The sequence below is a fragment of the Lipophrys pholis genome (genome assembly GCF_963383615.2).
Source record: "Lipophrys pholis genome assembly, chromosome: 20".
In the NCBI taxonomy this organism is placed as follows: domain Eukaryota; kingdom Metazoa; phylum Chordata; class Actinopteri; order Blenniiformes; family Blenniidae; genus Lipophrys; species Lipophrys pholis.
In genome coordinates this window covers 4,780,553-4,802,795 of record NC_137648.1, presented here as the reverse complement: position 1 = coordinate 4,802,795, position 22,243 = coordinate 4,780,553, and the positions used below count along the sequence as shown (strand labels likewise).

Here is a 22,243-nt window from a genome sequence, read left to right as displayed (position 1 = left end):
TCACAGGTTGACTGTTTTGAATTTCAATAGGAGAGGTCCGGCCTTTAAAATGAGCCGTCTGTTTCTAAAAGAAAATTACCAAAGCGAACCACGGCCTGATCGGTCTTGTAATACCACGTTGTACCACATGATGGTGCAGTGAGTCACCCTGGGTCTCTGTGTTTTCAGGAAACGGGAATTATTCAAATCACACATACTGTAGCTTTAAATAATTTGGTTTTATAAATATGTTTAAAAAGGCCTGAATATTGGGTGAATTTGACCATTTTGTGATGTTCTCTCTCTCTCTTTTTTTTTTTTTACTGCTTTGGTCCAAATCTGAAAACACTTTGCTTTATGCCTCTCTCACAGTTCCCAACCTCTGTTTTTATGGGGTCCCCTCCCAGTTTGCCTCTCAGAAAAGCAGTGGACGCCTTCCTTCACTCTTGTTTCTCTAAAGCATTACAGTGAAGCTAAACACTTTTTCAGCCATGCCCGCTCCCACAACATATAAAAGCAGGAACCTTGAAAATACCAGCAGTTTCTCAGGTGTGCTTTATATCGTCTTGCCCCCCCCAAAAAGCCCCCGGGGCTTCAGAAAGTGCAAACACAAAGTTCCTACAACATAATCCGGACTCTGGTTCCTCCTCTGGGTGAAACGTTGCTTCCTGGACTTCCCAGAAAGTCTCTGCTGTTTTGTAGATTCATAATAAACCCCCCCCCCCTCCCCCGGCTCACTGCTGCACAGTCAGGGCTGATGAACCCCTCATCAATACGTTGCAGTAACGTCAGCACATGCAGTCTCATAGACCTTCGCCAGGGTTTCATCACAGACCAGAGAACGTCCACAGATGCTGTAACAGGTAAAGGTTTCCACCGAGATGCTCTTTCCGTGTCTCCTGGAGGTCCTCGTCAGTGTGTGGCCGTATGCGTGTTTGTTTAGGTTAGTGTTTTGTTAGTTCCTGCTTGGTTCTGCTGATTCTCAGGTCAGCTGGGCGCCGCTCTGGACGGCTGATTGTCCGTTAGTGCCGCCGGCGGTCAGAGGACTGCTGTCGGTCAGGCCGCTGTCTGCTGCTGTGTCTGAAACATGATGGAGGAGATCAGAGGAGGAAAGGAAGCAGCTTTGGTTTTCACTCTTGTTGCAAAGTAAAACTAACACAGTATATTTTTACAATTTTTTCTATCTATCTATCTATCTATCTATCTATCTATCTATCTATCTATCTATCTATCTATCTATCTATCTATCTATCTATCTATCTATCTATCTATCTATCTATCTATCTATCTATCTATCTATCTATCTAGTTTACTAATTTAACGAATTGTCCTATTAACTTTTTTCATATATACTTTATGCACGCTCTATGTATTTTCGCGTCTATATGTTTTCATGCATAGTAATTCATTCTTATTAACTTCATATTATATTAACATTTATACTTGTAAATTGGCGCACATATGTGAACTATTGTGTTGTTCTCTGGCTCCCCCTGCTGTCCAGACTGGATTAGTACAAGTGATTCGTCAGCGTTTCTCTCTCACCCTTGACCAGGTGCAGCTCCGTGGTTTCCTCGGGGTCGCTGCGGCTCTTCAGGTTTCTTCCTGCAGACAGAGGAGAGAATTACACACCTGGAACTGTAAATCTGAAGCTGCTAAATATCTGCAGACAAAAACATCTCCAGTCGACACCCGCTCTCTCCTGCCGCCTGAAATCAGTTTGTGGTACCAGGAGTAACCGGAGCGACTGGTTTGGGCGTGTGTGTGTGTGTGAATCTAAAGGAAAAGTCCGGTCTGCATTGGCTTGTATTAAATAGGATACACAGAACAGTCACTGTGAGATTCAGACGGTTTTACTGGGATTTTATTTCATAGAAAACTGTTTTTAAAATCAGAGTGTGAATGTTTGTTTCTTCATGTTTTGTAACGGCGTGTTTCTCTTCACATCAGAACTTCTAACAACAAAGCTGTGTCCAGTTTGAATTAGAATTAAAACTCTCAGATTTATAGCAGCATCTTATATTGTCATAGCAAAATTAAAAAAAACAGTTCAAATGATTCACATTAAAAAAAACAAAGAACAAAATGATAAACTAAAGTAAAAAAAGGCCTGGTAATTTTACACCTGCCCCCTCTTATAAGATAAGATAAGATACGATATCCCTTTATTTATCTCGCATGTGGAGAAATACGTTCATGAAATATTATTTGTAATGTTATATTTTATAACTCCAGGTGGTGCCATTACTGCATATTTGGCGCTCAGCTCAACTTAATGTCAAAATGTGACTTTCTAAGCTCATATATAATATCTAATTTACCCCGAGGAGCTTTTTGCTGTTTTGTCCTTTTCTCCCTTTCTGAAAGTATATTTGAGCATTAAAGAAGCTTAATGCTATGGAGTTGATACAGGCTTCTCTCCCCGGTGGTTCTCTAATCACGAGGTTTGGGTTTCTCCATCCAGAAATGTTCTCTGATGAGACAGTGAAACCCCCCGAGTGGCTCCTGATGGGGGGGGGGGGGGGGGGGGGGGGGGTCGATGACCTGGGTTTACATCTTCAACACCGCTGCTTTGCAAATCCTGGTGAACAAGAGAACCTATGGCGGCCGCGAAACGTTCAAGAAAGCACGGCTTGACCCTTTAGCCGACGTTTTCCGTGTCGTTTCACTGGTGTGCGAGTGTGTTTGGTCCTCGGCGCTCTCAGGCGATCTTCTGTTTATCGGAGTTTGTCTTCACGAGTCCTTCTTTACCTTTCAGCTTCATGTAGGCCAGCGTTCCTGCCAGAGCCAGAACCATCAGAGCGATCACCAGACCGAGGATCCACCAGTGGGACGGACCTCCTGCGGATTTACCTCGCTGGCCTGCACCGGGTAAAACACACGGTCACAGCAACATGGTTATTTTCAAACAATACACCATATTTAGATATATCTTGTAAGGTGGGTTCCTTCATTAGTGAAGAAATTCATTTCGATATGCATAATTATAGCGAGAGATTGTTTCCTTCTTCAGTCTGTTGGCAGGCCAGAGTCTCAGACATTAAGATACAAGAATAACTAGAGCAGCAGGAGCAACATGAGATTAACGTGCAAAATGATGGGAGAAAACGCCACAGCAGAGACCTTCTAATATGGTAATAAAGTGCATTATTGCACATCATCTTGTTTCAAAGTGTTTTGGTGGAGGCACAACATGTGAACATCAATGTTTACACTTTTCAAGATCATTCAACGTCTCCCAAGAAATGTGTCCCATGGAGTCATTTTTGTACAATTTTATCTTCCCAAAATTGTAACTCCTGAACTATTTATGGACATTTATATCAGCGATACAGTTACTGTCTGTCCGGTTGTTTTGTGCCCCGGTCAGTCCAGGTAAAAAAAACCAAAACATATTCAGTAACGACAGAAACGGAAAGGAAAAAAGAGGAGCTCCGAAAGTGATTGTATCTTGAAACCTGATTGCACGAAGTAATATAATTACCTCTTCCATAGAGATTTAAATGTCAGTATTGAACTTCATTCAAACATCAGTCTCAAGCCTTCTGCGTCACTTTCATGTTTTTCCTCTTTACATTCAAAACCCTCTTCTAAAATGTAACAATTGCAATGTCGGGATATTAAAAATCTAAATTAAATGTTGTTTACCTAAAGGAAATATGTCTCTTTTTTCAAATCTATTTGACCAATTACACATCTTAGAGCAGGGGTGGGCCTCGAGGGCCGCAGTCCTGCATGTTTTCCATGTTTTCCCTGCTCAAACACACCTGAGTTGTCATGATGACGCTCTGCACAAAGCTTGATAAGGAGCCATTAATTGCTGTCAGCTGTCTTGGTGGGAGGACACATAGAAACCGTGTAGGACTGCAGCCCTTGAGGACCAGGAATGCCCACCCCTGTCTTAGAGCATCTTCCTCTCACTAGCCGATGTAACTTCGGAAAACGCCCCTTTTGAATGAATCTAAACTAGTAACTGTAATCCCTGCCTAAACTTTCAGTGCCCGTTGATCCTCTTTGGTCTTCGTGAAAATTAAACCGTGTTATAAGCTTCTGTCTTTGGTCGTGGATCTGGTGTGTGACCCTGCTGTGCCCGAGGCCTCACCGGCAGGTCCGTCGATGGTGACGGCGTTGCGTTCGGTGTGCGTGCTGTGCGCCATGGAGAACACGCAGGTGTAGCTCCCCGTGTGCTCCGAGTGCCTGGGGTCCATCAGGCGCAAGGAACCGTCGCCGAACGGGACCCTGAAGCCGTCCAGTTCCACGTGGGAGTCCCACGGCGGCGTGGAGACGCTGTGGCCCGAGTGGCTGTCGTAGGAGAGGATGTGGGAGGAGTCCTCGCCGTTGGAGAAGCTCCAGTGGAGCGACGGGCTGCTCAGGTAGGTGGGGGCGCTGCAGGGGATGTTCAGGTCTCGGCCCTGAGTTCCTTTTATTTCTGCCAGAGAACAAATGGAGGAATAAGGACCCGTTCAGAAACACACTTCTAGGTGAAACTCGAGTCTTTTCTAGATGTTCACTCTGTTTTCTGAGCTCATTAGAGCCAAACTACCAAATTTTACAGCAAATTCTTCTGAAACTTCAAGCATAATTTGGAGTTTTCTTTCAAGGAAATTTTGAAGATGGAGGGGAAACTCATCTGATTTTTCTCCTATGATTAAAGTCAGAGTGAAAAAGAAAAGTTTTTCATTAATATAATAAAGATTTGACTTATTAGAAACTTTGTTTGAGTGTCTGTTTATCTAAAAAAAAGTAAAATCTGAATCAAAGATCCTGTAAAACACATTTCTGTGGTGTAAATTATTAATTCCATTTGTAAACTGGAGAAATTAACATGTTTCCATAATTGTCCTTTATCCTTAATGCTCAATAAACCTGGTATTAGTGTTCAATACAGGTGACTTGTTGCATTTCCACAAATAAAATACATAATTTTCACCTTAGAAACAGTTTTTTAATGGAGCTTTGATTCAAATCAAACCATTTTTAGAAAAGAGTAGATGGATTAATAATTCAATTACTCCGTTTAATAGAGTTTACATTTGAGAAAAGCACAATTTAAGATTTGACATTTTAGAAACTGCATTTTCTAAGGATCTTCAATGGATTTTGAGTCTGTGATTAATCTAGAAAAGATTTAACAGTTTGTTATACTTATCGATTCCAATTTCTGAAATGACTTTAAATGTAAAAGGGACTTTTCTGTATTTCCAAGTATTTCAGTTCTAAAGTGGATTATTGATCCTGACTTTTCTCCTGGCTCATAGTTTCAAAGTTTTAGCATTATCTTTTCATGTGCTTTACATTCTACTTGCTGCATCCAGAACTGCAGCAGCTTTTTGACTCACAGGTGCTTCTTGTGTTTTGACGTCGCAGTGTGTCGGTACCTCTCTCCCTGAGTGACGCGGTCCAGGCCTGACTCCCATACAAAGTGGTGACTTTGCAGATGTAGATGAGGTCGGGCCGCCCCTCCAGCGTCTTCAGGCGGCTGTCCACCGTGTACAGGCCCATCTTATCGGCCAGCATGCGCGTGACCGGCCGGAGGCTCTCGAACGTGGGCGGCTCGGTCGTCCAGGTCACCCGAGGTGCCGGGAAGACGTCCCGGACGATGCACTTCATCTCCTCGTATCCGCTCAGCCTGGAGAGCTCCAGAAACAGGCCCCGGATAGGTGCTGCACACACACACACACACACACACACACACACACACACACACACACACACACACACACACACACACACACACACACACACACACACACACACACACACACACACACACACACACACATTACCCAGAGGCCGCTCATGACAGACTGTAAATGTCAGTGACTGATATAGCCTGGCATTCTTTCATATCGTATCGTTCTTATGCAGATAACATGAGAGCTCTGCTGTTTTGTTTTTAATTTAAAGCTCTCGGTGCGATAAGAGTTCGGTTTTTTTTTACATGTTAGCTGGTTCCAACTCAACTCTGAACACAATAATGGCTGAGAAAAGAAGAGCTGCCCAATAACTGTCATGTGCCAGTCGGTGATGCTTCATGTCAAAAACCAATGAATGAATGACTTTATTGTCGTCATACAAGGTGCATGACTAAAGTGAGACAGCTCCCACTGAAACTGCAAAACTGCTTAAGATAAACTGTACATGAGTATATGAGCTAACAAGAGTTATTGAACAATATTAGATATGTTCAACTAAACAGTGGAGAAGAGCGATAGTGAATTAAATTTGAAGGATGTTATGAGACATTATGGGAAAAGAGGTGCAGTTCCACCTGGCAGAGGTGGAACTGCACCTCTTCGGGTTAATTATTGACTCTGAAGGTGTGCTGTGTTTCCTCGATCAATATGTTATCAGCAGATCCTTTAAGTCTTGGAAATGTTGAGGTTGGGCCTCTATTAATCAGAGATTATTTGTCCCGCACACCCCACCGATGCCCAAGTGGGTTGGGACTGGAGAATTTAAAGGTCATGTCAACACCGGAAACTGGTTATTTTTGTTTCATGTTGCGTTGAATATTACTTCCATGAAAGTTTGTTCATGATGTACAACTTCGGAGCGAAATGTCAACGTCGCATCCACACTGGTGGAGGACGAAAGGTCAGATCTTTGTCTAAAGCTTCCCGCGGCTCCACTGGTTCGGCTCGTAGGAAGATGACTTGATAAACAGATTTTCCCCAGTCAGAATTGGATATTCTATGATGGATTTAGGAGATGGAAGAAACCTCACATGCACTCGGTCACAGGAACCCTGATGACCATTGTTGGTACCTCCTGGTGGTGGACTGAGGTCAGCATGGACAACCTGGTTTCTTCACTCAACAAACCGCTGCTCTGTGTTTTCTGACAGTTTTCCATCAGAACCAGAATTAACTTCTGCGGCAGCTTCATCGGCCTGACGGTTGGTTCGGACCTCATGCCTTCACTCCCCAATTTCCCTCAGCCATCCATCACCCTGCCACCGGTTCACATCTTTTCACAACTGTCCATTTTTCTGCGTCCAACATCAGTTGCTGCTTGATTTATCCCCCAATGGGAGGGGTCTTGATAAAATCTATTCATTTGCCGTGTGAATATAAGCCCACCTTCCACCTTGACGATGACTTTTGCGTTGTGTTCGCCCGTCGACGTTCGCACCTGGCACCTGTAGGTGCCTCTGTCCTTCAGGGCGCTCCTCCGCAGGATGAGGGTGGCGTTGCCGCGGGAGATAAGGTGTGGGAAGACGGAGGCGCGTCCGGCAAGCTGCTCCAGCTTGAAGTGCTCCTCGCTGTTGTCGTCGTCGTCGTCGTCGTCGTCGGAGCTGCGCTCAAACTTATAGATCACCTCGTCCTGCTTGAACCACTCGATGGTCTCCTGGCTGCCGGGCTGGAAGCTGCAGGGCAGCACGCACTCTCCTGACACCACGCAGGTCACTGTGACGTCTGGAAGGCAAAGAGTCGGGGAGGAAGACGGGATTAGCAGCTGGTTTAAGTATCATATTTCTTTTATTTGCACGACTGAACTTTCTGAAGAGGTAAAAAAACATTCCATTTCCTACTGGTCAGTGGGTTTCTTATCAACACTGTAAATAGGTGATATTTGAACAACGTGATGCTCAATAAGATCCAGCAACGATTGTTATCATACAAATAGCTGTTGAATTAAATGTGGTTCTCATTTAAGGGACCAGACTCATTTCATCACTGAAGTTTTGGAATTTCCCACTTTTCATCCCTGAGGTGAATTATTCATCTAAACTGGACACGAATCAATGATTCTGGGGAAATACAAGTGACGACAAGCATTCACGATCTAGTTTCTGCACAAGGATCGACCAAGTTCCTTGAAAAAGAACAGTGTTGATAAATTAATAGCTTTCTCATGATGACATGGTGTGAGCAATATCCGGTCCAGGCTTGTCAGTGCGGAATCACGCAGGTTTACTCATCACCGCCGAAACATTTTTCACTGTTGAATTTCCTGGTAGAAATACGTTACACGTGATCATGTGCACTTATGAGCATCATGGGATTGAGCCACTGACTGAGAGACTAAAGAGATCAGATTACAGGTTTTATGCGCTAACAATATCTCCTTTCTGAGTTGAGAAACTATTTACAGGCTATAAAGCTACACTGAGCTCATTTGGTCATAATCTGCATGTTGCCAGCTTTTCTAGAGATATGAGGAGGAGAATAGACGCTGTTGTGTTGTCAGTTAGCAGAGCAATGCATCAGAACTCTGTGGAATGTCCACATAAGCTCACACGGTCACTTTACAAGTTTAACACTTGATATGGAGTATTTTGACTTCAATATATTTTGACTTCAATATATTTTGACTTCAGTGTCATATTTAGACTTCATGCTGTTGTAGGATCTCACTGCTTTGATATTGGCTGAGGGTTGAGAGGAGTCATAAATTCCGATCTTTAAAACTACAGATGTTATTCTGGTGGTTGTTGTCCATATAAACTGTGATGACTGAGACAACGGCAGAGGTTGGAGTTGTGGTCGGAGCGACGGCCTTGCTCTGATTCAATTGACTTGAATTTGTATCCTTTGCAATTCTAAATAAAACCTCCTGAGTACGTCAAAACCTTGACTGCTCATCTTTAGCTCTGTCTCATAAAATTCCAAAAGAACTCTGATACAGTTTGACTTATTCACAACAATCTACAATGTTATACAGACAAACTCAGTTTGAAGGTTTTCTAGGGATGTCTGCAGCAGGAAGGATTGTTTTACTGATGAACTTGGCCCTTCTACGTTTACCTTTTGCTACTTACACACAGTAAAGTGGTACTAAAAGAACAGTTTCAGTTGTCCTTACTGGTGAATAAATGTCCTGTTTTGTGAAACAATAATCAGCAGGAACTGTCCCAGTGGAAGTTTGTCAGTTCAGGATTTCTGCAGCCTCCTGCGTGCATGTTTTCACAAACTCAACCTCATGGTTTGTTTGTTTGTTTGTTTGTTTGTTTGTTTGTTTGTTTGTAAAAAGGAAGTTATCTTTCTCTGGAGCATTTTGCTATAATTGGCTTTTTACGCTAAGGTCTCCATGTTGTGTTGTGTCTGCTAAAACAAACAAGCAAATGTGAATTTGTGCTGGACACATGAGAAATGGCTGTTTAATTGAAGAAAAACCTAAAATAATACAATTTTCTTTTCATGAAATTTCCTTGAACCCTTTTAGGGTTCAATCTTGGCACACAGGCCACATGTTTGACACCCCTGATGTATTAAAAAAAAAAACAATAAAAGGTATGTAAATGGACCATATTGAAAATACAGGATTTATTGTCTTCAGCAAAAAGTGTGCAGCCTGCATAAAGACGGCGCTTAACGTCTCCGTCTTTCCTCCTCTGCTGTTTAAAACAGAGCTCATCTTCCATTAAACACGTGACTCAGCCGAGGTCTTTAACACGTGTTCACCCCAAACTCTATTCAAAGCAAGTCCGGGAGGCTTTACGGTCTTCTTCAGGTCTGAAACTGATTATAGCTCTTGTGTTCAGCAGTCTGCTGCAGAAACGGTCCTTTTCTACTTTTCCACCGCCTCGTGACGATCGTAATGGAAAGAGGCTCATAGATGAGCCTGCTGACACAACATTTGGAAGCGAATCATGAAAACTGCAGCAACTACAGCGAGAACTATGTATTTACTGATTCTTTCACTCTCTTGCAGCATACTTTGGTTTCTACTCTCACTCGCTGCTCTCCATCATCCTGCTGAGTCAGCGATGAGCCTGGCGCTCAAGGGAAGTTGATGTTGCCGATCTCCTCTCGTGTCTCAGCCGTCAGGAAACGAAGCAGGGGAGTTGATTAATGGATCAATAAAGTACGCTTGCTTTCTTTTTTCTGACATGTACTGACTTCTAGTAAGAAGTGAGTTCTACCCAGTATATCAACACATTCCAGTTCATACCATCTGTATGTCAACAGAACACCAGTACCACAGACGAACCTCCATCTCTACTCTGTTTGCTAAAGGTCTTCAAAAAGAAAAATCTCAAGAGCAGAATTCAAAGTAAAAACTATCAAATGTGTTTCAGAAAACAGGTTTTCACAGAAGGTTCCTGGAACAGCAGCTGTTAAGACCAGGATCATCAATGGTGTCGTTACGTCAGGGCATGAGAAATAAATGTGACTTCTAGATGTTTTTTTTCCTCTTCATGATGCATTTGTTGACGAAAGTACGAAAGTAGTAAATCAAGTCAACTCAACAGCAAGCCTTCAGTGATCAGAAACACGCCTTGGGACACAACCTGATCACAAATGTTTGGATTTCACACGCCTCCACAGCCACAGGTAGATCCGTCAACAGGTTGAGTCAGGACGGCCGTGAGAGGACACCGCAGTCTAAACTGGAGTTGGACCTTCCGTGCCAAAGTGTGTGTGTGTGTTATTCAGAAGTGATTTAGCAGACGTGTGTGACAGTTAACTGGTTTGGCCGGTGGAGAACGACTGAGGGGATTAATAGACTTTTTTTCACTTGAGTGCTCCTTTCATTCAGTCCCTCCGCCCTCCCAGCTGACGGTGTTATGACGGATTCGGTCGCCTCACACACACTTGCTCTCATGCTCGTTTTTCTTGTAAACGGCAGCCCTGACAGGATCCTGACTCACACCTGCCGACCGACGCTGATACGCTGGTATCGGTCTTCCCCCACCTCACACATGTGACGTTTCATGCGGTGGAGCCGAGCAGAGACGTTTTTCTTTGATGTGTCTGACAAAGTGTGCTACCCCGACCTCACACATGGCTTCATCTGATAGCACCAACACCCGGCGAGGCTTAGTCAGGCACAGTAACAGATGAGGAAGCAGATAGATGAAAATTATTTGTGAGATGTGTCATAAGTGGAACGAGTCAAGGCCGGGGGAAAGAAAAACAACAACTGGACTTAACTACTCAGAATCTATTTGGACACGGTGGCGTTTGAATGTTGTAGTTTAACTCTGATTGAAATTAACCACATGTAAGATGATTGTTGTGTGCTTGAACTACCCAGTTTAAGACTTATTGTAACCTTTACAAACCTAATCATATGTGGCCTATGTCACACATTAACGCTTATACATAATCTAATGCTGTGCAAACCTTGAAATGTTTAAAAGTTATTATTGATTGATTTTCTGAAAATAATCATGATCAATTGTATTGTTACTCAGATATCTCAGTGGATTAAAAACGAGTGTATTGTGTTTGAGATAAGGAGGAAATAAGAGTAAAACCATTTAGTTTACTAATAAACAGTTGTGTTCAATTAACACAATAGCAGTTGTATTTTTATTTTTTTTATAGCATAAGGTTGAAGATAATCAGAAAACAAGTACGATATTCGCCAAGAGACATGAGGAGACTTTGTTTTTCTCTTCAAATTTGATGTTGATTTTAGCTTCAGGGCTAACTCAGCCAGTAGAAATCAAAACACAAGACTCAGGGTATGATTTAAGAAGCTAAATGGTGAGCCGTGTGGACTCTACTGAGGAATGAACTCACTCACTATCCGACACTGATCTCACACATAATAAAGATCTGATAATACAAACACTTGACCTCTTTGTTAGTGCAACACAAAGGAGAGTGGATTAACAGGAACAATAAATATGTCTGAGCACCGCCACTAACTCAACCTTGAACTGGTTTCTCCAAAAAAGTAGCCAGTAGCTAAACCTTAAGGTTTATTTTGTGTAGAAGAAGCTGTTTGTTTGATTTATCCTGACCTGGAAGTGCGCCTCAGCTCTTGTGAGCTTTGTTTTCAGCAGCTGTTTCTGTCTGTTGCACGGAGACGATGTAACACGACTGCAGCACGTTGCATCAGAAAACAAAACAGCTGATGCTTTACTTCGCAGTGAAAGATAAGAAACGCATAATTCTCCAGGTTTTCCAGGCTGGCATTGGTTCAAAGTGAGCAACTTGTGAAATGGATTTTGCGTGTTTCTATTGTCCAGAGTTTGAATGTCATATCGTTATGAGTTCACATCGTTTCGAGAGCTAGAAGGAGCAGAAAAGAGAGCATGACAAAAGTAATGGGCTCCCTGTGATTTGTGCACTTGCTCAGCAGTTTGAGAGAGCCATTGCATGGCTGCACTAGTATCGAGTTGAAAGGAACCAGCACAAGCTAAAGTGTGATCTTGATGCAATGTTAACGTTTAGTACATTTTTTAACTCCACTGGCTGAAATTACAGCATCCTACTTAACTTAGAATATAAATGTTACTTGGTACCTTCTTGCTGCATTTCCTAGTTAACAGTAGAGAAAATACCAAGAGGCCACAACGATGCACTGAGCTGTAGTTTGCTGACAGAATTCAACAATGTTAAGTGCTCACAGCTTTTCCAGAGAAATGAAGGAGATGACATAGTAGCAGTGGAGATACTGTAAAATTACTTTAGATCAGAACCTCCATTTCATTGTTTTGTCTTGGTGGCATCGTTCTTTTAAACTGTTCTCTGTTATTCTACAAACATGGAACAAAAGAGTTTGCGTGGGAATCCATTGTTTTTACGTTTTTTTGTGTCAGAAAAGTTGTGTCTCCATGGCAATGTATTAAGAACGATGTCCATTCACTCAGAAAAAGGGCCAAAAATGCTGGAAATGATGTAGTTCTCCTGTAGGGCCCCTAGTGGGTGCTGTTTGTTTTTGTAATGAAACCCCCACACACATACACGCAGAGAACAATACACTGTAAACATTGACAATGGGAGCGCAACGACTTTCTGATTGACGGACGTCCATGTTGGATTGTTATTACGGTGACTGTCAACTATAAAACTACCAAATCCCAGTAGAACCTGGACTGGGAGTCATGAGACTCTGGAGGCCGCCGTTGTTGTTATTGTCCATGTGGTGCGCATGCAGAGTAGCGGTGTTTTGGAAAACGTTGCAGTTTTCCCTCCGTTTCCATGGAGACGGAACATTTTCAAACCGTTGCTCTTTCTCCCTTTCCCACGGTGACGGAGTCAGATTTTTTTCAAGAAGTTCCTCCTTGGGAACCGTTTTCAAAAAGTCGCGTTTTCAGTGGCTTCGAGCACCGCACACCATGAAAGCAATGAAGGTTTTCCACTTTCACCTTGAAAACTCTGTCGTGTATGGAGCCTAAGATGAGGAGAAGAGGACGCAGAGTGTTATTAGAGTAACTTGGATCCTGTCATGTGTGCATTTGCATGAAAGAGTGAACCCGTAGCAGCCGTAGCAGAGAGAACAGTCCCAGATCAGCGCAGACTAAATTGTGCAGCAGCTGCGATTGTACAGTCAGTCACTTTCCCGATGATTGAGTCAGAATGCTAAGAAAGTTGAAACTGGTGTCGGACCCTGAGAAGACGGCAGAGTTTCTCCTGAACAGCTCGGAGGTTTCAGGAGTGAAAGCACGGCTGTAGGTCTTCAGGAGGGTTTGTCGTCGACAAACATTATTTTCCCGCTTATTAACTTCAGAAACACAGGGGAGGCCTAATCTTTCAGGGAGCAAATCACAGGACTCGCTTTATGATTTTAGGCATCATCTTTTATTCACCAGTAACTGCAGCACAACCTGCTATTTACTGCTACTTACACCAAATTACACTGCTGTGGTGAACACACACACACACACACACACACACACACACACACACACACACACACACACACACACACACACACACACACACATCACAGGAGACAAGTTTGGAATTTGGAATTCAGAAATGTCTTGAAAATGAAGTGGTGCTGTGGTGGTTCGCGCTCTCCCCTCACAGTAAAATTGTCCAGGCTGATCTGTCCTGTGTGGAGCTTGCATGTTCTCCCTGTGCATGCGTGCATGTGGGTTTTCCCCAGGTACTTTGCTGTCCCCCCACAGTTCAGAAAACATGCCTTTGGGGTTGATTGGTGACCCTGCTTGTGAGATTGTAATGCCCGAGATGCATGCAATCAAATGTACATTCACAACATTGTGAGATCAACACTTTCAGTATAGCCAGCTGTCCTTTTCAATCCTCTGCTGGGCTCAGCCTGACCTTCAAAACCACAAAGAGACGAGCAGGGGCCTAAATGTCAACAGTTTAAATAACGCAGGTTCCACCTGTCACTCCTATACCAGGTTCCCATTATTTGAATCATCATTTATTAATAGTAACTGGTCCAAATGGATCAGATGTTGGGCTTCAAATTATGTGAAAATCTGAATGATTTCCCCAGGGGGTGCTGACTGCGGCAGTTTATAGTGCTTATTACAAAACCAGATGCTTTGACCAGGAATTATTTGTCATAGAGTTTCCCAGTAAAACATAGTCATCTGCCTTTAAAGGAATTGTTGCAACGGGAGCACGTTAGGCTCAATATCCTCTCATGGTCTCTCGGATGGATGGATGGATGGATGGATTTTGTTGCTTTATTTCCTAGTTTGTAGTGGAGAATATATCAAAAGGGGTTACAATATTATACTGAACTGCTTCAAGCTTTCAAATAGAAGACAATAAATCCAGAGGTTTAACGGTTCACAGCTTTTCTCAAGGCAGGGAAAGAGGAGAGTAAAACTTGTCTCTTGTGCTGCGTACATTAGTGCTCGCAGATGTTCGAGAGATATCAAAAGCTGGAAAGAGCACCTGCTTCCAGGTACAGTGTGCGCGAGTGAGTTAGCGATCGGATGGACCAAGAGATCAGCACAGACTAAAGTGTGCACAGACTCAAATTACTGCTCTGGAGGTATAAACTGTGATTTGAATAACAAGCGGCTCAACCACTAATCACAAGGTCAGGGATTCAAGTAATGTGCTGTTAATTTGAATTCCAATCCTGCTGGGCTTCAAAGTGAGCATGAAAACAAAGAGCGGAGTGTTCACAACATAAAATAAATGTCCTCTATGGTTTTCAGGTCCTGGCATCTGGAGAAAAGCTGTGAGCGTTTCATTGTTTTGAAGTCGGTATCGGCTTCACACCCGAAGAACACTTTCCAATAAATTGGTTAACTATATCAGGACTGTGAAGATTCAACACGGGTTATATTAAAAACAAGCTTACAGTTGCAGTTTGTGAAGCTCCTCACAGTTCTAACAGGAAAAACTCAAGTGTAACATATTTTAGACGTCACACAAGCCGTCGCTCAACATAACAAGAATAATAATAAGGAGAAGCCTTTTGCTTTGCGGAAACCTTTAGTAATTTGCCCCCGATGTGTTTTCTTTCTTCCTCGTTGACGTGACCTAAATTTTGGCAACTTTGATGGGGACTGAAAGGTGAGCTCTTTTGTCCGACTGTGGGACCGGCCTTTCACACACTCACCCCTGCACTCAGTTTCCACCCGGTTTACAGCCGAGGCCATTCATATATGGGCAAAACTCTAAAGATATGAGCAGTTAATCACACGTTATCTCGGCTGTCAGGAATGATGTGCACCTTCTTTCTTTTTTTCTTTCACTCTCTGCGACTCAACAGTTTTTCCATCCCGAGGACGCTTCTGACGTCAGAGTTTTACTAAGAGGAAATACTTCACTAATATGTCCTAATGTGGGACAACTCGCTGTCACAACAAACCGTTGCAGGATCAACCCTTCAACAATGCGGTTCAGACAATGCTGAAGCTTTTGTGTCGCCGTTTTGAGCGCAATATTAGAGAAATTAACTTTTCTTTTTAAAGAGTCTGTTTTAAAGATTTCAGGTTTCAGTTTGAAGAGCTCATGTACCTCAATAGTCTGGGTTGGTAAAGGATTGCAGTCTGAAGACGGTCGAGCTCTGTTTTATACTATCCAGGTGCAGTTTGATGAGTCCAGTGAGACGTGTTTTATTAGTCGTGTTTGAAGAATTCTCTAGAATTTTTTTTTTGCTTCTTTGGATCTTGTTTCCGAGAGTCTTGATGACTCCAGATGTGACGTGAGGAGACGAGCCGGTGATTGAAAACAGATTGTGCTTTCAGCTTGTGTGTGTTTTGCTGCGAAAGAATAACACCATGAGTCGTGACATGAGTTTTCAAATGAAGTGTTTGTGTCCAGTAGGTGTGTTTACACAGTCTATCGGACAATGCATTGCTTCCGTGGTCAATCGAGTGCGATCACTACGGAGCGATTGATTGGAGCTCTGAGGCCTCGTAGGCAGAACAACGTGGACTTGGACGTATTGGTGGAGGAAGTTGTTGGACTTGATAAAGTGATTGAATATGTTAGAGTGTTGCAGCAATTCTATTGGAATTTGGAGGGTAAATGCAATATAGGAGAGGACTAAAGTCAAAATCTGATGTGCAACAAAGTGAATATCCTGCAATAGAATTTGCTAAAGAGCGTCATCAGAGTCGGTAGCATCTCTGCTGAAGGCTGAGCCGGCTTGCACCTTCTTTTAAAACCCGTGAAAAAGCAATCCGGAACAACAAAACCGTTTTCAAGACGTAGTAAATCACATTGTATATTAATTTATTGGATAAACTCCTGCTTTTTTTTCTTATACAATCTGGGAAACAAACCTGATATTCGCCATTTATGAAGACGCAACGCTACCAGACTCAGACTCTTTAAACTAGACCTTAACTCTTTAAATCAAACCCGAAAATTATCCCCAAACTATTGGAACTAGAGCCAGGGCCAAACTCTGATTTAAAGAGTCAGGCTCTTTAAACAGGAGCCAAACTCCTTCATCTCTGGACATAGACTTTCTAAAGTCCACGATTAGCACTGCATTTTACAAATGACCGTAATAACATTTTAAACCACGCCTGTACACTTTGATTTGGACGTTTTTAGACTGTAAGAAGCACAGACTGGTTTCTGGGGGGGGGGGGACAACGAACCTTTCAGTCTTTTAATCCCGGATCAGTTGAGGCAGCCGGACAAAGAGGCGCTTGTGTCTTACCTGGCGTTTTGTCCTGTGTGGCGAAGCTGATCCACAGCAGGAAACCGAGCCAGGTGTATATCGCTGACATGATTTCCTTTCAGCTGCAGGCATGTAAATACTGCGGGGATCCGGAGGCCTTCAGTCCATGCTCCGTCCGTCTGCGCCGACTCCAGACGAGGGTTTCCACTCTTCTTTTTCCCCTTCTTCTGGGAGGACGTCTGTCTGCCCTTGGATCTCTCTGGGTGGTTTGGCGTCACACACAGACACAAGGGGAAGAGAAAAAGCATAATTAGAGACGCACAAACCCAGAGATGTGGAAGAGGGAGAGTGTGAAACGTGACAGAACGTGTGCAGCTTTCTGAGCTTTGAGCCTTTGATGACTGGAGAGGATTTGGTCCCATTCATCCCCAAAAAATAAAAGACCTGAAATGAAACTGCCCCGAAAGCCTTGAACCCCTCTATTTTTCTACTCCGTCATTCCTTCATCTCGTCCTCTATATCGACAACGTCTTTTTATCTCCCCAAGTGGTTATGACAAGAAAGGGAAGAGGAGGCATCTGCAGGGGAAAAGCCAATATCCACTTTATCTCCAATCTCCAAAACAAACACAGGTGAACTTTGTGCTGCACATCAAAGACTCACGGAGGAGGAAGACAGTGAGTTTTATGATGAGGCGGATGATGAAATTCCCCTCGAGTGCAGGGATGTCCTGCGGCAGGTGTCATTGTCCAAGTCTGAGTGTGTTTATGTTGAAGACAATCCCCTCTTTGAGTCTCATACACTCTAAAAGAAACTTTATTTTCTCATATTTCATGCTCGTGCCCATCTCTTGGCTGCAGAACAAGGCTGCAGAACAAGGCTGCAGCTCTTCGATTGTTTCCAGTGATTTGTGTTTGTAACGGAAGAAAAGTGCACCAACAATGGAGGCAGCACACCCTTAATGACTTCACAACTTTTTTCCTTTTGGCCCGCAAAGAAAACGGGTTTGTTCGTTTGGCTGCGAGGAGTGGACAGGTGGCTTTTGTTTTCGCATACAGCAGAAAAAAACCAATAAATTTCTTGTCATAAATTATATTTGAACTGCAAATAACCCTGACATGTCACAAGAATGTGTGCAATATATATATATATATATACAGTGATTAATTCCAGGAACGTTTCTGGTGTGTAATCTCCTCAGTGGGGGAAAGAAGAAAATAAAACATGGTTAGAAAAGCCTGGTGTGCCCTTCACATATAGTGAAGTGCTTGTAATTTGACACCAGCCTCAGCTTTCAGTACTCTTGATTTCAGCTCAAGTTTTCAGGGAGCTAATCTGGGTGCGTTTGAGCACAGATACGTCTGAAACATGCAGGTCATGACCCTCCACGATCAGTATGTCACCCCACTGCTGCAGGGGGGTCATTATGGAAGAACTCTGACGGGTCAAAGGTTAAATTCTCGCTTTGGAAAGACCGCGGGAAAGCGTGTGAGTAAGGTTTAAGTGATTTTGCTCAACTTACATCTGAAAAAAGTCGAAATATCAGTTAAAGGAAACCATCAGTTTAAATAAGTGGATGACTTCATTCTCTTTTGTCGTATCCACATGGTTATTACCACATAATCACACAGGAAATAGTTATTCAAGCTTACCTGACAGGTTCTCCTACAAATTTATCTTTTAAGTTTGCATTTGCAGTTATCTTGAGCTGCGTGATACATAGACGTTTCTTTGCAGTTTTCCCCTCACTTGTCTATAAATGGAATGGGGCAAAAATACTGTGACTAATGCTGAAGGGACGGCACAGATGGATCCCCTTACATGGTGGAAGTGTACCTAATAAAGTGACCAGCAAATCAAGTTTATATTTTAAAATACGATGAGCAGACAAGGCTATAACTATGAACTATGATAGTTTTAATATTAAGAATAAGACTAATGCAGTCACGACTCTCGTTTTCTGTGAATTTTCCCACTTCAAGTGGATTGAAGCTGTTATTTTATTTACCTTTTATAAGTAGTTCTATATATTGTGGGACAATAATAAAGAATTTCCATTTTATACATAATAAACCCAAGAAACCCCCCCCCCCCCCCCCCCACAGGATTTCGATAATATTTTTGCACATTATATCTAAAAGACTGTGATATATTCCTTAAGCTGCAGCATACCAACAAAACAGTGAGGCTGGTGTCAAATTACAGAGACTGGATGTAAACCAGATGAGACACCAGCATGAGGAATCTGCTGAATGAGTTGGAAAATTAATAAAATACATATAATGTGCCAATCAGTTAAAGCAGTTATTGATGGAAACATGCATCAGGACTGAGACAGTCAGGGGGGTTATTTCACTGTATGTTTAATAACAGTGGTGATGTATCTTACGGAGAGTGGGGGAAATGTTAGAGATCAGCTTTTATAGACTGTAGTCCAGCTCCACACCACAACAAACTACAACCTCTCCCATGATGTCCGAAACTGGACGTAATGCCTTATATAAATGTCGACTTCAAGACACAGATGGATCATGAATAAAGTGACCAGGGCAAAAATGTGGATGTATTCAAAAAATTCAACATGAAATTCATTTTAAAAAGTATATTTTAAAAGCCCTTTATGACATATTCTAGACTTTGTGTGATCTGGGTGTAACTTTAAATGTATACAGGCTTTTGTGTCATTAACTTTAGTTTTATTCCTGTGTATCAGCATGACGTTATTCATACAAAAACAAATGAAAAGTGAAGGTTTTCAACATTACCTTTGATGTATAATAAATATACTCACTGGTTAGATGTTCAAACCATCAGAGAAATGTAATTTCACTGTACAGAAATTTTTAGTATCATATGGAGCCGTGGTCATGATACGCTGCTCTTCTCATGTCTTTTAATGGGGAAAAACACTAATGCAGAAAGGATGGCAGAGATGGACCACATTAAGTCTCTCAAGTGTACCGAATACAGTGAGCAGTGACAAAATTCAGACAGACAATACAATAAATACCAATAATAACTTTAAAATAAGGTATTTCAATACTCAAACGTATACTAAAAATGACAGCACAGCATATTACAGACCTCATGTGACCTCAGGTGCATTGATTCATCCTCAAACTGCACCACTGGAAACCACCAGCCATTCAGATTCATGGATTTCAACTTGATACCATCCATAAATGATAACGTCAGCTTCTTAAAGTCCTTAAATGAACATAACCAGCAGCAGGGGGACAAAAATCAATAATCCTCTGAGCCTTGAAAGTGATGATTTGAATCTCTGTCACAGGCTTCTGGATTCTCCTTTCGAAGTGTTTGAATAGGAAAAGTTGCGGTTAAAAAAAAAGAAATGGAAAAGAAAAGCAAACGCTAAATACTTACAGCAGTTTCTGGGCATCTGCAGGAAAAACCTCCCTTTATAACCACAAAAAGTCAACTTTTCATAGCCTGATTAGTCTCACGTGGAGCAGCCACAGAGCTGAAGTCAGTGCTGGGAAGTGTGCCGGGTTAGACGCACACACACACACACGCACACACACACACACACACACACACACATACACACACACACACACAGATATACACACACATAGAGACAGAGAGAGAGAAAAAACGTGGACTTACAGTGACTCAGCTGCAGCTCAGATGAAATCCCACAGAAAGAGGAAGGAGCGTGGAGGCAGAAGAGGAGCTGAGCTCGCTGCCTCCAGAGACCGAGTGTCAGCCTGACTGGATCAACAGGTTATTTAGAGAAAAGGCAGCACACTCATGCACACATTTCACCAGGCACCAGGCACCAGGCACACACACACACACACACACACACACACACACACACACACACACACACACACACACACACACACACACACACACACCCTCTGACTGGGTGGAGTTTGGTGTGATTGGCAATGTCCCACACATATACATGAAGGACCCTCAGCGTCTCCTCTGCTGTGCCATGAAATGTCAGAGGGGGTCGTTTTAAAAGTGCAGAGTTCTTTCTGTGAGTGTGTACCGCGTGCTATGCGAAACAGCTGGCAGCCGCACACACACACACACACACACACACACACACACACAAACACAAACACACACACGTGCAGTCAAACATGGCCTCAGTTTATCACGTCACCAGCTCGATAAAATACTTCTGTTTCTCTCTAGTGTTGTCTCTTTCAGGGGTAAACTCCGGGCGCTCGGGGGTTAACTGTGCTGGAAGGCGAGAAGAGAGCGAGTTTTTATGTTACCTATTTATCTCTTATTGCATAATTAAGGTAATCCCTTGATAAGGATGACGCTGTTGAGGAAGTCTGGTAATGACAAGCAGCGTTCAGACTCACATGAAGTTTTCTGACTCCATCCATCCATCCATCCATCTTCCATCCATCCATCCATCCATCCATCCATCCATCCATCCATCCATCCATCCATCCACAACCTCTATAATGATACTAATCATCTACAGCTATGCTATCAGGGAATTCTTGTAATTTTACTCCAGCCTCCTTATTCATCTTTCCCAACCGTCGTCGATACTTGAATTCCAGTTAATCTTATCAGGCAGATTAGTCACAGGTGGGAGTCCAGACCCAGTCACACCAAAAAGAAATCCCCCACATACAAGCAGAAGAAGACGGAGGTGAAGAGCGCCAGCAGAATGAAAACAACTCTTTCATTTGAGATGAGGTGGCAGCGAGCTGGAGCTTCATGAGAACATCAAGTGTCCCCATTGACAGCAACACTATCAGCTTGTAATTGTACTCCAGCCTCCCTATTAGTCGTCACAACAACCTTTTTGACTCACTGACTTACGATGGGGGTCATAGAAATCCATCACACCAAAAGGAAATCAGTGGAGAAGAAAAAGAAGTAGAAGAAAAAGACCGAAATGAAGCAGAAAATAAAAACGAGGAAGAAGATGAGGAAGACAAAGACAAACAACTTTGACACCAGCCTCCTTCTCCACTCATCTGTCTTCGGTAACCGCTTCATTCAAGTCAGTGTCGCAGGGAGTTGGAGCCTAAAATCAAAATGAATGACGATCTCACCCTGGTACGGGGAGAAGATGCAAACTCCGCACAGGAAATCAAACACTGGTAAACCTGCTGTGAGGCGACCGTGCCAACCACTGCAGCACCGTGTCTGGTTTTGCCTGCGCGTGTGTGTGCGTGGGCATGTGTGTGTGATTACATCTTGCCGAGGCGTGGACTGCGGAAGGTGTGAGGTGAGGCTGTATTTGACGCTCCAGTTGGGATTAAAGACTTCGGGGTCGATCTTGACGACCTTTTGTTCTTTGAGGCGCAATTCATTTTCCATCCATCTGCAAACAAAGACACACGTCCACATTCATACGAACACACCCCTGCACACACACACACACACACACACACGGTAGGTGTGCACAAAACTCATATAATCACACCAGGTGCCTGATTTTTCATTGTCCCACTGAGAAAATCTGATTACTGATGTGTGTGTGTGTGTGTGTGTGTGTGTGTGTGTGTGT

At 42.9% G+C, this 22,243-nt stretch overlaps 1 protein-coding gene across 2 annotated transcripts; it reads right to left on the bottom strand.

The window, feature by feature from the left end:
* Positions 1-230: 230 nt before the first annotated feature.
* On the bottom strand, positions 231-20,556 carry hhla2b.1 (HERV-H LTR-associating 2b, tandem duplicate 1). 2 transcript variants are annotated; one of them, XM_080489869.1, is made up of 8 exons: positions 20,359-20,556; positions 16,771-16,990; positions 7,062-7,397; positions 5,358-5,642; positions 4,082-4,408; positions 2,731-2,841; positions 1,525-1,584; positions 231-1,059 (listed from the first exon to the last, which is right to left on the bottom strand). In XM_080489869.1, the coding sequence occupies exons 2-8, from the start codon at positions 16,838-16,840 to the stop codon at positions 962-964; spliced, it is 1,287 nt and encodes a 428-aa protein (XP_080345995.1). In that variant the 5' UTR covers positions 16,841-16,990; positions 20,359-20,556; the 3' UTR covers positions 231-961. The 2 variants fall into 2 exon arrangements, with proteins under 2 accessions (XP_080345995.1, XP_080345996.1); XM_080489870.1 differs by lacking the exon at positions 20,359-20,556 and adding an exon at positions 20,116-20,325.
* Between the last annotated feature and the right edge of the window lie 1,687 nt (positions 20,557-22,243).

What these genes read in the sequence shown, in the direction of transcription:
- hhla2b.1 (XM_080489869.1), bottom strand. Translation starts at nt 16,840, where the DNA reads ATGTCAGCGATATACACCTGGCTCGGTTTCCTGCTGTGGATCAGCTTC. An exon ending in GGCCTACATGAAGCTGAAAG is followed by an intron (nt 1,585 to 2,730) that starts GTAAAGAAGGAC and finishes CTCTGTCTGCAG; the next exon opens with GAAGAAACCTGAAGAGCCGC. An exon ending in GGAGCTGCACCTGGTCAAGG is followed by an intron (nt 1,060 to 1,524) that starts GTGAGAGAGAAA and finishes ATCATGTTTCAG; the next exon opens with ACACAGCAGCAGACAGCGGC.